This window comes from Pleurodeles waltl, chromosome 8, assembly GCF_031143425.1.
Source record: "Pleurodeles waltl isolate 20211129_DDA chromosome 8, aPleWal1.hap1.20221129, whole genome shotgun sequence".
Lineage (NCBI taxonomy): Eukaryota > Metazoa > Chordata > Amphibia > Caudata > Salamandridae > Pleurodeles > Pleurodeles waltl.
Genome location: NC_090447.1, coordinates 1,519,130,889 through 1,519,145,689, shown reverse-complemented (window position 1 = coordinate 1,519,145,689; position 14,801 = coordinate 1,519,130,889). Strand labels below are relative to the sequence as shown.

At 46.6% G+C, this 14,801-nt stretch overlaps 1 protein-coding gene across 2 annotated transcripts in view; it reads right to left on the bottom strand.

Annotated features, from left to right (window-relative positions):
- Positions 1-8,304, bottom strand: part of LOC138248866 (zinc finger protein 25-like) — a 135,966-nt gene extending 127,662 nt beyond the window's left edge. Inside the window, exon 1 of one of the 2 annotated variants that reach the window (XM_069202827.1) lies at positions 7,678-8,304. In XM_069202827.1, the coding sequence (XP_069058928.1) occupies positions 7,678-7,701 (24 nt within the window). In that variant the 5' untranslated portion in view covers positions 7,702-8,304. The remainder of the gene's footprint in view (positions 1-7,677) is intronic. The other variant, XM_069202826.1, reaches the window with a different exon arrangement.
- Positions 8,305-14,801: the final 6,497 nt, after the last annotated feature.

Genomic DNA, 14,801 nt, shown 5'->3' with positions numbered 1-14,801 from the left:
AATGAATACAATGACCATTTGTGTTATTATACACATATTAAAACACAGTCCAACATTCAGCAAAGTTATTTCTTTAACCACCGGCATCTATTGACCGATACACAGCTGAGAGGATTCTTCAGTTAGCCAAAAACAGACCAGTCATAAAATAGTATTTGTCACAAAAGGTTGCAGTTCATCATTTTCCAATACCAGAAACCAAGAAGTGAACCCCAAAAATAAACTATGTACTGACTTTTAGTGGATGTGAGGCAACAGGCTGAAAAGAAAAGTCAAACAGTAAACTCAAAAGTCACTAACTTTCTTACATATAACTCCTGCAAAAGACACACTTACTGCAATGGGAAACTTCTTCCTGACAGAAGCACTGTGCTGCTTACCTCCAGCACTTATCTCTGTTAATTTTGGAGCCGTACCAGAATATTCTGTAAGAGACAAACCTATACCATCCCATCCTGCTGTACAAACCTCATTCATTCAACGTATCCCTAATATACAGGGAGGGTGCCATAGCTTGGAATCTGTAACTTACTCACTAGGAGGTCCAGCTACTCATTTCAACAGAATGAAAACTTTTTATAAATCATGCCTTCGTTAGATTCAATCCATGCTCACAAACCCACTCTAGTCCATGTTTTTACCATGTACTTTAACATGAATTATAAAACAGGGTGAAAAACTTCCACAGACTTAATTGGTCTTTGCACGCCTTTAAAACACATCACTCACTCGTGGAAGTATACTGGAAGTATATATAAATATCCTTTCAACTGCTTCAAAACGATCCCATGTACTTAGTATCGATCCAAGTACACGCTTTCACTTCACTTCAAAGTTAATGTTCACTCCCTTTCTGCGGCGACTCCATTAGAGCTTCACACAAAGCTTAATTCTTGCTGAGGTGCAGTGCATTCTACTCACAACAAACAATCTGATAATGTTAATCTTCACAAGTTTCTTCAAGAACCAGGAGTTCCTATATGCACTAGCTTTTTTCTCGAGGGCCTCCTTGCGCACTGTAATGCATGCTCTTCATTGCTGGTTTATTCTTGTGCTCCTTAAGGGACTACAGATTTTTTTTTTTCCTTTTTAAACATGAAATTAATTGAGGCTGTCTGGTTATAAAGACACTGGTGGTATGCTAGCATCTATAGTTTCAGTGTTCTTTTTCATCAGATGAGGTACTTCCTCCATCTTCTGTGCACACGTGGTCTTTCCAAACTTGTCACCTGTGGTATAATTTAGGTACCTTTTGTAGGAGGCTGGCCTGGCTTGTAGTGGGTACCAAGGGTTACTTACACTCTGTACCAGGTCCAGTTATCCCTTATTAGTGTAGAAGAGGTGTTTCTAGCAGCTTAGGCTGATAGAAGGTAGCTATAGCAGAGCAGCTTAGGCTGAACTAGGAGACATGCAAAGCTCCTACTATACCACTGGTGTCATATGCACAATATCATAAGAAAACACAATACACAGATATACTAAAAATAAAGGTACTTTATTTTTATGACAATATGCCAAAAGTATCTCAGTGAGTACCCTCAGTATGAGGATGCCAAATATACACAAGATATATGTACACAATACCAAAAATATGCAGTAATAGCAAAAGGAAGTAATGCAAGCAATGTAAAGTTACAGTAGATTGCAATAGGAGCACATAGGTACCGGGGCAACACAAACCATATACTCCAAAAGTGGAATGCGAACCACGAATGGACCCCAAACCTATGAGCTTGTAGAGGGTCGCTGGGACTGTAAGAAAACAGTGAGGGTTAGAAAAATAGCCCACCCCAAGACCCTGAAAAGTAGGTGTAAAGTGCACCTATAACCCCCAGAGAGCACAGAAGTCGTGATAGGGGGATTCTGCAAGGAAGACCAACACCAGCAAAGCAACAACAGTGGATTTCCGGACCTGAGTACATGTGAAACAAGGGGACCAAGTCCAAGAGTCGCGACAATGTTGAGAGAGGGCAGATGCCCAGGAAATGCCAGCTGAGGGTGCAAGGAAGCTGCCACCGGGTGGAGGAAGCTTGGTGTTCTGCAAGAACGAAGAGGACTAGGAACTTCCCCTTTGGAGGATGGATGTCCCACGTCGTGAAGAAGCTTGCAGAGGTGTTCCCACGCAGAAAGACCGCAAACAAGCCTTGCTAGCTGCAAGGGTCGCGGTTAGGGTTTTTGGATGCTGCTTTGGCCCAGGAGGGACCAGGATGTCGCCACTTGGATGAGGAGGAGCCCTCACAGAAGCAGGCAGCACCCGCAGAAGTACCGGAACAGGCACTTGGAAGAGGAGTGAACCGGAGTCCACTCGAAGTCAGAAAAGGGAGTCCCACGACGCCGGAGGACAACTCAGAAGGTTGTGCACTGCAGGTTAGAGTGTCGGGACCCAGGCTTGGCTGTGCACGAAGGAAATCCTGGAAGAGTGCACAGGAGCCGGAGCAGCTGCAAATCATGCGGTACCCAGCAATGCAGTCTAGCGTGGGGAGGCAAGGACTTACCTCCACCAACCTTGGACTGAAGAGTCACTGGACTGTGGGAGTCACTTGGGCAGAGTTGCTGAGTTCCAGGGACCACGCTCGTCGTGCTGAGAGGGGACCCAGAGGACCGGTGATGCAGTCTTTTGTTGCCTGCGGTTGCAGGGGGAAGATTCCGTCGACTCACTGGAGATTTCTTCAGAGCGTATAATGTACAAAGGGGGGAGGGACCGGGAGATTGATTGGTCCAGTGTACACTCTCCCTGTAGTAATGCAATACAACTCAAGTACACTGTTCCATACAGAAAAGAGAAAGAAAAAGAAAGAGTAGAGTGACCTGAAATATCAGGAGCAAAGACCCTCAAGCATCATAATAGATGTCTGGCATCATCACTGGGTAATGCTCCTCGCCAGGCCGGCAGTGCAATACCTGACGGGCTCCCCACAAGGAGGAGCACTGAACCGTAGTGTTCTGATAGTTGAAGGTGGAAACTAACTATCTAGGGAAATAAGTGCTATCATTCGAGCACCTAAACCCAGTGGAGAGAACAAAAGGCTAAAGGATAAAATTGGTAAAGCAGCCCTACATATATCATCATTTTAATCAATAGTCAGGGATGGAACCAAGATTAAAAACAAGAGAAAGTAATATAATGAGTATCAATGCTCAATTACGTTCGGTGAGAAATCAACTCAGAGAAAAAACCTACTAGGAATCCTCCTTAAACAAGGTCAACATGTTTCGCGTCGTGTGGTCCCTGTGGATCCAATGACGCTTCATCAGGACCAAAATGTTAATACGCTCTTCTCCAATCAAACAAAAATAATACTCACAAAGTCGATTCGCTTACATAGTAGAGTAATAGGTTAAGTCACAGTCAGGTCGCCCACCCCTGAGTCGGGAACAGGCTCCTTGGTAAGTACGTCCCCAAGACTCGGCTATCTGTGCGCGTGCCGAAGGTCCAAACTCTGGACCTACCCTCCGGGACGTCGAACCGCATATATATATAGAAGAGCGTATTAACATTTTGGTCCTGATGAAGCGTCATTGGATCCACAGGGACCACACGACGCGAAACATGTTGACCTTGTTTAAGGAGGATTCCTAGTAGGTTTTTTCTCCGAGTTGATTTCTCACCGAAAGTAATTGAGCATTGATACTCATTATATTACTTTCTCTTGTTTTAATCTTGGTTCCATCCCTGACTATTGATTAAAATGATGATATATGTAGGGCTGCTTTACCAATTTTATCCTTTAGCCTTTTGTTCTCTCCACTGGGTTTAGGTGCTCGAATGATAGCACTTATTTCCCTAGATAGTTAGTTTCCACCTTCAACTATCAGAACACTACGGTTCAGTGCTCCTCCTTGTGGGGAGCCCGTCAGATTTCTTCAGAGCTCCTGGTGCAAGAAGGAGGCAGGCTACCCCCAGAGCATGCACCACCAGGAAACAGGCGAGAAAGCCGGCAGGATGAAGCGATACAAGGTTGCAGTAGTCTTCTTTGCTACTTTGTTGCGGTTTTGCAGGTGTCCTGAGCAGTCAGCGGTTGATCCTTTGGCAGAAGGTGAAGAGAGAATTGCACAAGCTCACCAGAGTTCCTCTGCATTCGGTATCTGAAGAATTCCCCAAAGCAGAGACCCTAAATAGCCAGAAAAGGAGGTTTGGCTACCCAGGAAGGAGGATAGGCTAGTAACACAGGTAAGAGCCTATCAGAAGGAGTCTCTGACGTCACCTGCTGGCCCTGGCCACCCAGAGCAGTCCAGTGTGCCAGCAACACCTCTGTTTCCAAGATGGCAGAGGTCTGGGGCACGCTGGAGGAGCTCTGGGCACCTCCCCTGGGAGGTGCAGGTCAGGGGAGTGGTCACTCCCCTTTCCTTTGTCCAGTTTCGCGCCAGAGCAGGGCTGGGGGATCCCTGAACCGGTGTAGACTGGTTTATGCAGAGATGGGCACCATCTGTGCCCATCAAAGCATTTCCAGAGGCTGGGGGAGGCTACTCCTCCCCAGCCCTGACACATTTTTCCAAATGGAGAGGGTGTAACACCCACTCTCTGAGAAAGTCCTTTGTTCTGCCTTCCTGGGCCAGGCCTGGCTGGACCACCGGACGGCAGAAACCTGTCTGAGGGGTTGGCAGCAGCCGCAGCGAAACCCCGGGAAAAGCAGTTTGGCAGTACCCGGGTCTGTGCTAGAGACTCGGGGGATCATGGAATTGTCTCCCCAATGCCAGAATGGCATTGGGGTGACAATTCCATGATCATAGGCATGTTACATGGCCATGTTCGGAGTTACCATTGTGACGCTATACATAGGTAGTGACCTATGTATAGTGCACGCGTGAAATGGTGTCCCCGCACTCACAAAGTCTGGGGAATTTGCCCTGAACGATGTGGGGGCACCTTGGCTAGTGCCAGGGTGCCCACACACTAAGTAACTTAGCACCCAACCTTCACCAGGTGAAGGTTAGACATATAGGTGACGTATAAGTTACTTAAGTGCAGTGGTAAATGGCTGTGAAATAACGTGGACGTTATTTCACTCAGGCTGCAGTGGCAGACCTGTGTAAGAATTGTCAGAGCTCCCTATGGGTGGCAAAAGAAATGCTGCAGCCCATAGGGATCTCCTGGAACCCCAATACCCTGGGTACCTCAGTACCATATACTAGGGAATTATAAGGGTGTTCCAGTATGCCAATGGGAATTGGTGAAATTGGTCACTAGCCTGTTAGTGACAATTTGGAAAGCAGAGAGAGCATAACCACTGAGGTTCTGGTTAGCAGAGCCTCAGTGAGACAGTCATCACACAGGGAACACATACAGGGCACACTTATGAGCACTGGGGCCCTGGCTGGCAGGGTCCCAGTGACACATACACTAAAACAACATATATACAGTGAAATATGGGGGTAAGAAGCCAGGCAAGATGGTACTTTCCTACACCTTTCCAGTCAAGAGGCATGACTCAACAAGTGATGTAGGATTCTTCATAATGTTTTAGTTCCATGTATAATCAAAAGGCAATAACTACATATGATGCAGGGGTGTGGAATTCCTATCACCCAACAACCATGACATATTGTTTGGTGTCAAAGGCAACCAGTGTTCATTTTTACTTTGTCCGTTGGACAAGTAGGCCCGACCTCATGTAGCCCAAAACCTTTGGTTGATAATTTGCACTAAGGATTTTCTACCAGCAAATCAAGAGTTCTATTTACATGTGTAAATGGTTCATACTATACATGACTCAAATCTACAAAGTCTTTACTAATGGGAACAGTGCACAAGTAATTGCAGTGACCTTTGAGATCACCTTGCATTACTGTCTGTGATACCAGTACAGAAATGAGTATACTTGTTTGAAAAATGTAACAATTTAAGGCCACTTAATTGACCCTGAATTACCTACAGAAGCCGTAAAGGAAAATTGTGATTTTTAGCAATCAAAATAAAATAAACACATAGAAAAAGCAACTTGAAAAAAACATTTTGCTAAACTGTTGTGCATACTTCTATCAAACTGTTGGAATTGTTTCTGCATAAACAAAAATACACGGTCACAGGTTTGAATGCCAGCAGATCCACCATTCAGCCTTGCATGCTTCTGAGGTTGTATCGAGTTGTGTAACAAAAAAAACTCTTCTTTCAGCAACAACAGACTTTAAGGTGAATTACGCACACACTATGTTCTATTTGTTTATGCAAATGTCTCAGCAGCAATTTTAAGTAAACTTTTACCTATCTCCCCCGCCCCCAGTCGAAAAAAAATTCAGAAAAATGTTATTAGACCTGCAGGTTGAGTAACTTGAATAATATACTTGAGCTAACTGTAATATACTTGACCCGTAAATGGGTCTCAAATTGCGTGATCGTAGGCAAATAGTTTAGAGTCGTCTTTTTCTTCATTCTTACATATGAATACACCTTCACATATGTGAGCTCAACATTTCTGTAGTACAAAAAAACTTGTTTCATTAAGTAGACTAAGTCTTGCTGCATGTATCACAAGAATCTAGCCCACATACAGGGGACACATGACCCATAGCTTGCTTTTAGTTTACTAATAGCATTGCCATCAGGACACGAGTGTTTCTCAGTTTGTTTAAACACTCACTTTTAATATATTGCTAAACCATGATGTGACAGTAAATTTCCAAGAAATGTCCAAAAACGTTTCCACTAACTTGCAGCTTTACTGACAAAACAATATAGTGTATTAACAATCTGTGAAAACTGGGTTTCAGAAAACATTTCATCAGACAGAAATACAAAAAATGGGCTTTCAAAGCTACTGAAATATATTTTGAAACGTTTGTACAGTTGACTTAGTCATTTAAATGTTGTGTTAGGAAAAACCTGACACCCTATATATAGCTGTATATTTCACACTCTAAACAGCAGGTCAGGCAGTTCACCTTACAAAATCCTGGAACTCTGCAGTCAGAAGGAAAATTAATTGTAAGAAAAACTGACTTTTGATGTATGACATAGAAGAACAAGATTTAAAAGAGTCTTTTATTGTTCCTCCACCTTCTGACTGTACAGAACACCTGTTGTGCAAACTTGCCAGAAGGGGCGAATAAGTCCTAAAAATAGGTCAAGCTGATCCTTTATGACTCGCCATAGCAAGTGGTTGAGTAGATTTTTCGAGCCTTCCTTACACCCCCTCCCCCTTGTTTTTTCCCACCCTGGAAAAAGTTATCCGTCTGGCCTTGCCACAAACATACTTACAACCTTTTCTAGTATGGGAATATATTGGAACAGACTTGGTGAATAGCCTTCAACATGCAAGTTAGTGGGCTTTTGTAATCTCACAGGGCATTGCAGCTCTGGACCTACAACTTATAACCGACTTTCAGACCCTGCATGCACAGTTGCAGAAACGTGGGAACACTTGAGCCCTCCTAGAATGCAGACCCTTATATAATATGGGCATAATCAGAGAGGGTACTATAACTTGCCACAGAAGTGCATGACATGAAAACGGATAGGTGGATTCCTGAGTTCATTATGCAAGTAGATATTTTATAAAATTGCACACCTTTGTGATATAATCTGATCCAAAGGACACCCGCCAGAGCAAGGGCTTCTGTGCTCAGCCTGCAGATCCCACCTCTCTCCAACAGCCCACACTTAACATTCCAGTGCAGCATCCGAGCGGCAACTTAGGCCCAGGAAATAGAAACAACTGTGTTATACCATGTATTACTTACATTGCTTGGCTCCTGGTGGGACATGTCTTCCTGCACTTTACTGCAACTACACAGCTGAAAACGTAGAGTTCGAGTTATCACTGAGCAGAGACTGAAGAGGGACACCACAGAGGTCCAAATTTCTATTGGGCCCCCTATGAATACCACAAGAAGGTGTTATAGCTCAGCAGCAGAGGCCTCCACCTGAGTCCTCTCAATAACCAGAGGTGACTGGACACTGAACCGCCCCTCGGTCCCTCAGTAATAATGAGCTCTGTAACTGCGCAGAGGCTGCCTCTGAAGAAGACTCCTCCCTGCACAATTCCAATAATAACAAAACGCCACCGACGTCCCCGCTCAAAAACAACGATAAAAAGCCTCACGTAAAAATACAGCCCTCAGTAAACGTGACGGAGGGCACACTAGGCAAGTGCCTTAAACTGATTAACTGTACAAGACTCCTCCCTGAACAACTGCTCGAAAAATATTCAAAATACTGGCTCACAACGGACTCAACACAGTACAAAATAGTGAGAAGGGGAGGGCGGAAGGGCGATGGAGCTAATGCGCATCCGTGCAATAGTGATCCCAAGTCTGCGCCTGCGCGGAAATAATCAACCCGAAGACGCATGCTCACAGCTAGGTCACTTCTCCACTTGACGTGCGCAGTAGCAGTAGAGCGCCTTTTTTTATTTTTTTTAGAGGAAGTTTATTCTCGTCACGTGGCATGACGCGTTAGTACGTCACGTCCTGGGCGTGTTTCTCACCTTGTTAATGTCCCGCTGGCTCCAGGGCGCGCTCTGCGTGTGTTTGGTGTTTTTTAACGCACGTGTTTATAAAGCAGGGTCACTGGATACAAAAATTAAAGCATTGGCATCAAGGATTTTTTAGTTCTATTAAGCGCACGGAAGAGAGGATTATGTTTCTTTCTTCACTTTTATTTTCTCAGCAGTCAATTAGAAGCGGTTAAACTAACACTGCATAGCACATCAATCAAAGTATCATCTGACCAACCATAGAGAACCAGCCCTAAATAACTTGCCAGACACATTACCATATCCACCTTCTTTGCACAAAACAAAAAACAATTAACAGTCCCAACCCTGTAAGGCAAGAATAACTAAGAGACATAAAACTTGCTAGTCCATCAAAACAGTGACTTCTGAACAGGGTCTCTGAAGAGTTCTGCACAGTTTCGCCTTCCGGAAGGTTTCTGACAAGCTCCAACGCAGGAACACAACTCTCAGATGCATTATCCCACGATGCGAGTTAGAATCATTTGTCGTTTTCATTAATCATTTGTCGCCATTTTCTAAGGAAGAAACAAGGGCAAAGCCATAAAAACTGACCCAAACCAGTAAAAACATATTCACACATTATCACCAGGGAGGGATAGCACCAAAAATGCAACCTTAACGTTAACAATCTAAACACAGCAGCATGAGAAATTGAAAAATTGAAAAATCTTTTCAAGCAACACATACAACCAAATGTGCGGGTGGGATAATCCTCGCCTCCGTGTCCTTAATAGAATTGAACATTTCTTGACATGAATGGTTGAACATTTTTTATTCTCTGACAGGACCGGAGGCTCTGATTAAGCTTGTTTAAAGCTGACCCACCATAACTGATGCAAAGTCAACAATGGTTTTGAAATAAAATAACTTAAACGTAGATTCAGACGACCAGTCAGATGCTTTTAAGATGTCCTCCAAACGTGAACCTAAAGAAATAGACTTAGACACCATAGTCCCTCTTGCAGAATGGGCGCCACATTTAGAAATATCAATACATGCCTTGTTCAAGAGCCATCACATCCATCTAGCTAGAGTAGCTGATGTGACAGGATGGAACGGTTTCTGCAAGGAAATTAAAAATTGACCCCCATAGCAGAACAAAATTCTGCCATACTCACCTCATATGCTTTCAAGCACTGCACGACACAAAGTTTAGGATTATCAGCAAAACTGGGATAAGATACCGACCGGCATTACATTTAGTATGGCGAGTAATGCAGAATGGCACTCCTTCTGGGGAAACAATCTACCCACTAAGTCCAGCGCACTTACATCTGATATCCGCTTACATGAAATCAAGCCCAAAAGCATGGTAAGATTAGCTGAAAGCTGCTTTCTAGGCAAATATTTGTTTGCAGGTCAGGCTTCCAAAAAACGCTAAACCACACTCACATCTCCTAGAGGGTTGAATATTTAGGACGTGGAGGACTGGACATCCGGATGCCTTTCAAGAGTTTACAAACAATGGGAAGCTCACCCACAGGTTTACCATCCACTGGCAAATGACCTGCGGAAGGCCTGGGTGACTCCATCTCTCCCTGAAATTTTCCATGCCACAAGAGAGAGGCGTTCCAATAAGATCAGAGGATGAGGAAGGCCCACCGGATCTAAAAGCAGATTCCACCAATACGGGATCAGGATTGGGGGAGCGCAGCTCATTTCCAGGACCACCAGTAACCAAGCGTGTGTTCACCAAAAGGAGTCACTAGAATCGGTACCGCTCCCTGATGACGGAGCTGCGCCAAGACCCTGGGTATCATCATGAATGAAGGAAAGGCATTACCCCGAAACGGAGAACAGTCCTGATTGAACGCTTCAGTCGCTACAGCTTCCAGGATTAGGCACCAACTGAAAATCCTTTCTAGTTGACGGTTGAGATGGGAGGCAAAGAAATCTATTGAGAAAGGGTCACACTGTACTTAGCGAGCACGAAAGACATTTGGGTGCAATTGCCAATCACTGTAATCCTGTAGGTGGCAAGATTGCCAATCTGCCACCAAATTATTCTGACCCAGAAGATACTCCTCCACAACCGGTTTTCGATGTTGGAGACAAAAGTGCCAACATCTTTGTCTATCTCTTCCAGAATACAAGACTTCATCCTGCCCAGTTTGTGAACATATCTCACTGTGGAGATGGTGTCCATCCGAAGGAGTATCCAACAATCTATCTCGATCGGCCAGATACTTTGTATCGCAAAGGAGCCTGCTAGGAGCTCCAAGCAATTGATGTAAAGGTTCAGTTCTGTTTTGGACCAGCGACCCCCCTCCATGGATACCGGGCCCCATCGAGTTCCCCAACAGCTGATATCAAACTCGATCACCAGGGAAGAACCAAATATCACCCTGGCGTTCCAGGCTTCCATATGCTCCAGCCACCAGTGCATCTCTGTTTGTGCCTCCCAGATAGGGGAATCTGTTCTGAGTGGCTGAGACCTTTCTGGAGGTGGGACATCTTTAGGCACTGAAGAGCCCTGCAATGAAGAGGCCCTGGAAATATGGCTTGAATCGACAAAGGTAACAGACCCACCACAAGGGCAATCGCCCTCAAGGATACAGTCTGTTTTTGCAACATCGATCGAATATTCTCTCTTGATGTTGAAAAATCTTCAGAGGGGGAAGAATCGATTGGGTCAGAATTGAGTCCACTTGAAACCCCAGGAACTCCATTAGCTAAGAAGGAGTTAAACTGACCTCTGACTGTTCACAATGAAGCCCAGATCCTGGAGAAGAGAGATCGTCCAGGTGGATGAGAACTAACCAGGGACATTGAGCCATGATGATGATGTCTCAAGATAAATTATCAGACGAACACCCCTGGCTCGACGATATTCTGCTACAGGGTGCATCACTTTTGTGAAGCACAAAGGAACCAATGACAGGCCAAAAGGAAGAACTTTGTACTCAAAGCATTGTCCTTTCCAAAGAAACTGAAGAAATTGTTGATGAGGTGCAAAGATAGGAATGGTCAAATAGGCATCTTTCAAGTCTATAGGAACCATCCAGTCCCCTTCTCAAATGATGTCCCTTAGAAAATGGATGCCCCCTATCTTGAAGGGGTGATAAATGATCCACCCATTGAATTCCTTTTGGGTAAGAACCAGGCGGGAGCCTCCACCCTTCTTGCCTACTAAGAAAATTGGGCTGAGGAAACCCAAAGGGTGGGGAAATGTCTCTATTATGGGTCCTATAAGTAAGAGATCTGAACCTCTGCGGAGATGAGCCCCTGATCGCATAGAGGAAAATACATCACAGGAGGAGGGGCAAGTCAGGATGGGGAATTGTAAAACTCCTGCTGAACTGTTTCCAAATGCCAAGCATCTTGAGTTATTTTGTGCTAATTGTGAAGGAACAACCCTGTCCCACCCCCAAAGTTATTTTTTGGAGCGGAAATTAGGCTCACCTGAGTTCTGGTCGGAGTACTGGCTCCCTCTAGATCTTCCTCTTTGGAATCTGCTCTGGCCTGTCTGTGGATGGGAGGGGTAGAAGGTAGAGGAAAAGGAGTTGGGGTCCTGGTATCCTTACCTGCTTTGATGATAAAAGCCTTGTTGAGGACCTTGGTTGAAGTTACGGCCAAAGACTCGTCCTCTAAAGCATCTGGCCCGCAAAAAAGTGGACGGAGGACCTTTTTGATAGAGTTCTGTGCTTTGTCAAGGTTTGCGTAAGTAGCAGCAAATTTTGAAAGCTCTTTTAGGAAGGGGAGCCAAAGAGCAACACTTGAACTAAGGGTGCTGACTCTGAGGAGGCGAGATCAGCGAGTTTAGGGTCCATCTTGATAAGGATGGATCGACGTAGCTCACTTGAAATTGCGCGAATAGTGTTCCCTAGGAAACAGAGGGCACGTTGAGCTGACCCGACTAAGACTTCTGGATCAGAGGGCGTGGTCTGGCCACCAAAGGAAATGGCCTCCTGAACCGTGAGCTCCGCGTGCCGAATTGAGCCTGGGGGCACGGAGGGGCTGCCGATCACCAGGGGTGCTTCCCCCTGCTGTGCGCTGCTCACCTGTACAGGCGGCGGGTGCCCGGTGGGTCCGTCCTTTACCTACAGACTGAGGAGGGGCTTCAGTAGCACCGCAGCCCTACGACGCGCAAGGAGCCACGGCCTGGATTACTCCCTCGTGTGGAAGGAAATGCGTGGTGGTTGAGGCGGCTGGGGCGGATCGCACCCAGCCGCGTGTTTTCAGTTTGGACCCGCCCACGATTGCCGAACCCCCGAGGCCCAGCTGAGGCTCCCCCGAGCTCCCGGGGGACTCGCCTCGTGGGGTCTGAGGGAGAGACGGGAAGAAGCTGCCTGAATTTTTCTTCCCTGCCCTTGGGAAGGCTCTACGCTCCAGTTTATAGGCGGCCGATACCCTAAACCCACCAGAGGATACTTTCAGCACCAGGCCACGTGGAGTCCCCAGCGCATGAGTGGGGGTGCCCTCCTGCTACCTACCGCCTCAGCTGCGTGGATTCCCCTCCCCCAGCTACACTTGGACCCATAGGCTGTATGTAATCTGCAGCCGGTTGCCCCCTGGAACAGTGGGACCCGAAAGGAGAGGGTTCCCTCTTGGGAAGTGACAGATAGCTCATACGTGGTGTCGTTATGGGGCTGGATCCTGCCCCCGATCTTCCGGAGGCACGCCCTGACTCATGTACTTGGGAAAGCATCCTTGCCAGTATGATCGGAACTACACCTGCAGCAGGCCCGCTTTGCGCCGAGGAGGTGCACCACGCACGGTCAGGGCTGGAGCCATATATCGTGGTGGGGCCTGATCACGACAAGCCACGGCAGGGGCATTGGCCACGCCTGGGAACCAACCGGCTTACTGGTACCAGTGGGATACATTTAGCCAACCACTCCTGTGAGTAGATCAGGCTACATAGACCAATTGCTGCTGGAATCGTTTTGTCACCAGGCCTACTCTCCAGAGCACATTGAGGGGTCCTTGTGCTGGATTTTCCACCAGGAGGGGACACCTACGGCCTCCGCACAGCTGCACCGTATCCCTGTAGTCACAACGATATCCCAAAGCCCCTACATGGACCCCTCCTCTTCGGGTGGCGATGCCAAGCGGGAAATGTTCAGGTAAACACTCCCACCAATTGCTGTTCTCAGCAGCTATTGCGCTACCTAAACCTATGGCAGCGCAGACAATCCCTCCTTGCTCCACAACTCCACCAGCCGACCCCCAACTCGACCGATGCCACTGAGCGCATACTTCAAGAAATTACTGCGGTGAGACAATGCTTAGAGGCAATGGACCTGAAGATCTCTGACCTCTCTAGGGCCTCCACCTCCATACGGGCAGACATAGCTTGTTTCCAAGTGACGGTAACGTTCCTAGATCAATGCCTTATGACCATAGAGCACCACATTGCGACACTGCCAGTACAGGACATGGCGATGCAGTTCCTGCGGGCGAAGATCACAGATTTGGAGGACAGGAGCCAGAGGGACAATGTCCATTTTTTTGGCATACCGGAACACAAGGAAGACTCGGATGTCAAGGCCTTTCTTATAAACTTCCTCCCCAAACTCACAGGCCTAATTTTCTCCCCGCCGTTGGAGTTTCAAAGGACTCACAGAATTGGTCCTTTACACAAAGCTACCTCTGGGCAGCCTCGTCCCATCATCGCATGCTTCCTCTGCAATGAGCAGGTCCCCCCAAGTCATCTCTGCGGCCAGAACTCAAGGCCCTTACTCCCTAGAGGGTCACGAAATACAGATGGCCGTGGACTTCTCTAGAGCAACAAACGAGAAGCGGAAAGCATTTTTGGCCCTACGACCACAACTAAGGAAACTAGACATTAATTCGGTCTTTTTGAGCCTGCTCGTATGTGGATCACCCAGGATGGTAAATCAAGAGACTTCCTCAAACCTGCAGACCTTAGCTCTTTTTTGGACGACCTTACTATGCAATCCATGGACCACACCTCTGCTCACCCGAGATCAGGCTCCCCTGTCCTGGGAGAATCTCCCTCCGTTCCTGCTCCTCACCACCATGTTGCTTTGCAAAAGAGGGGAAGGACCTATGATCGCTCACTGAAATCACAGGAACATGCTCTCCAGGCTGTGACCGCTCTTATCCGGAATCAAGGCAGAGACAAATCCTGATCCCACTTGAAACCGATACCTCCTACGGAATGACTGCAGTGATGAACTTCTGAAGAAGGAGGGATCTTTCGTCCAATAGTCCAGAGCAAGTACTTTCCCATTGGACAGCTAAGTACCCCGCCCATCCCCCCCATGTATATCTACTTCTGTTATGGTGAGAGTTGCTGGCACTGTTGTTATCACTCTTACTGCTACTGTTGATATTGTTTACCCTTGCGTATATGGCTGTTATGACACCTGGCTCACAGGGCGT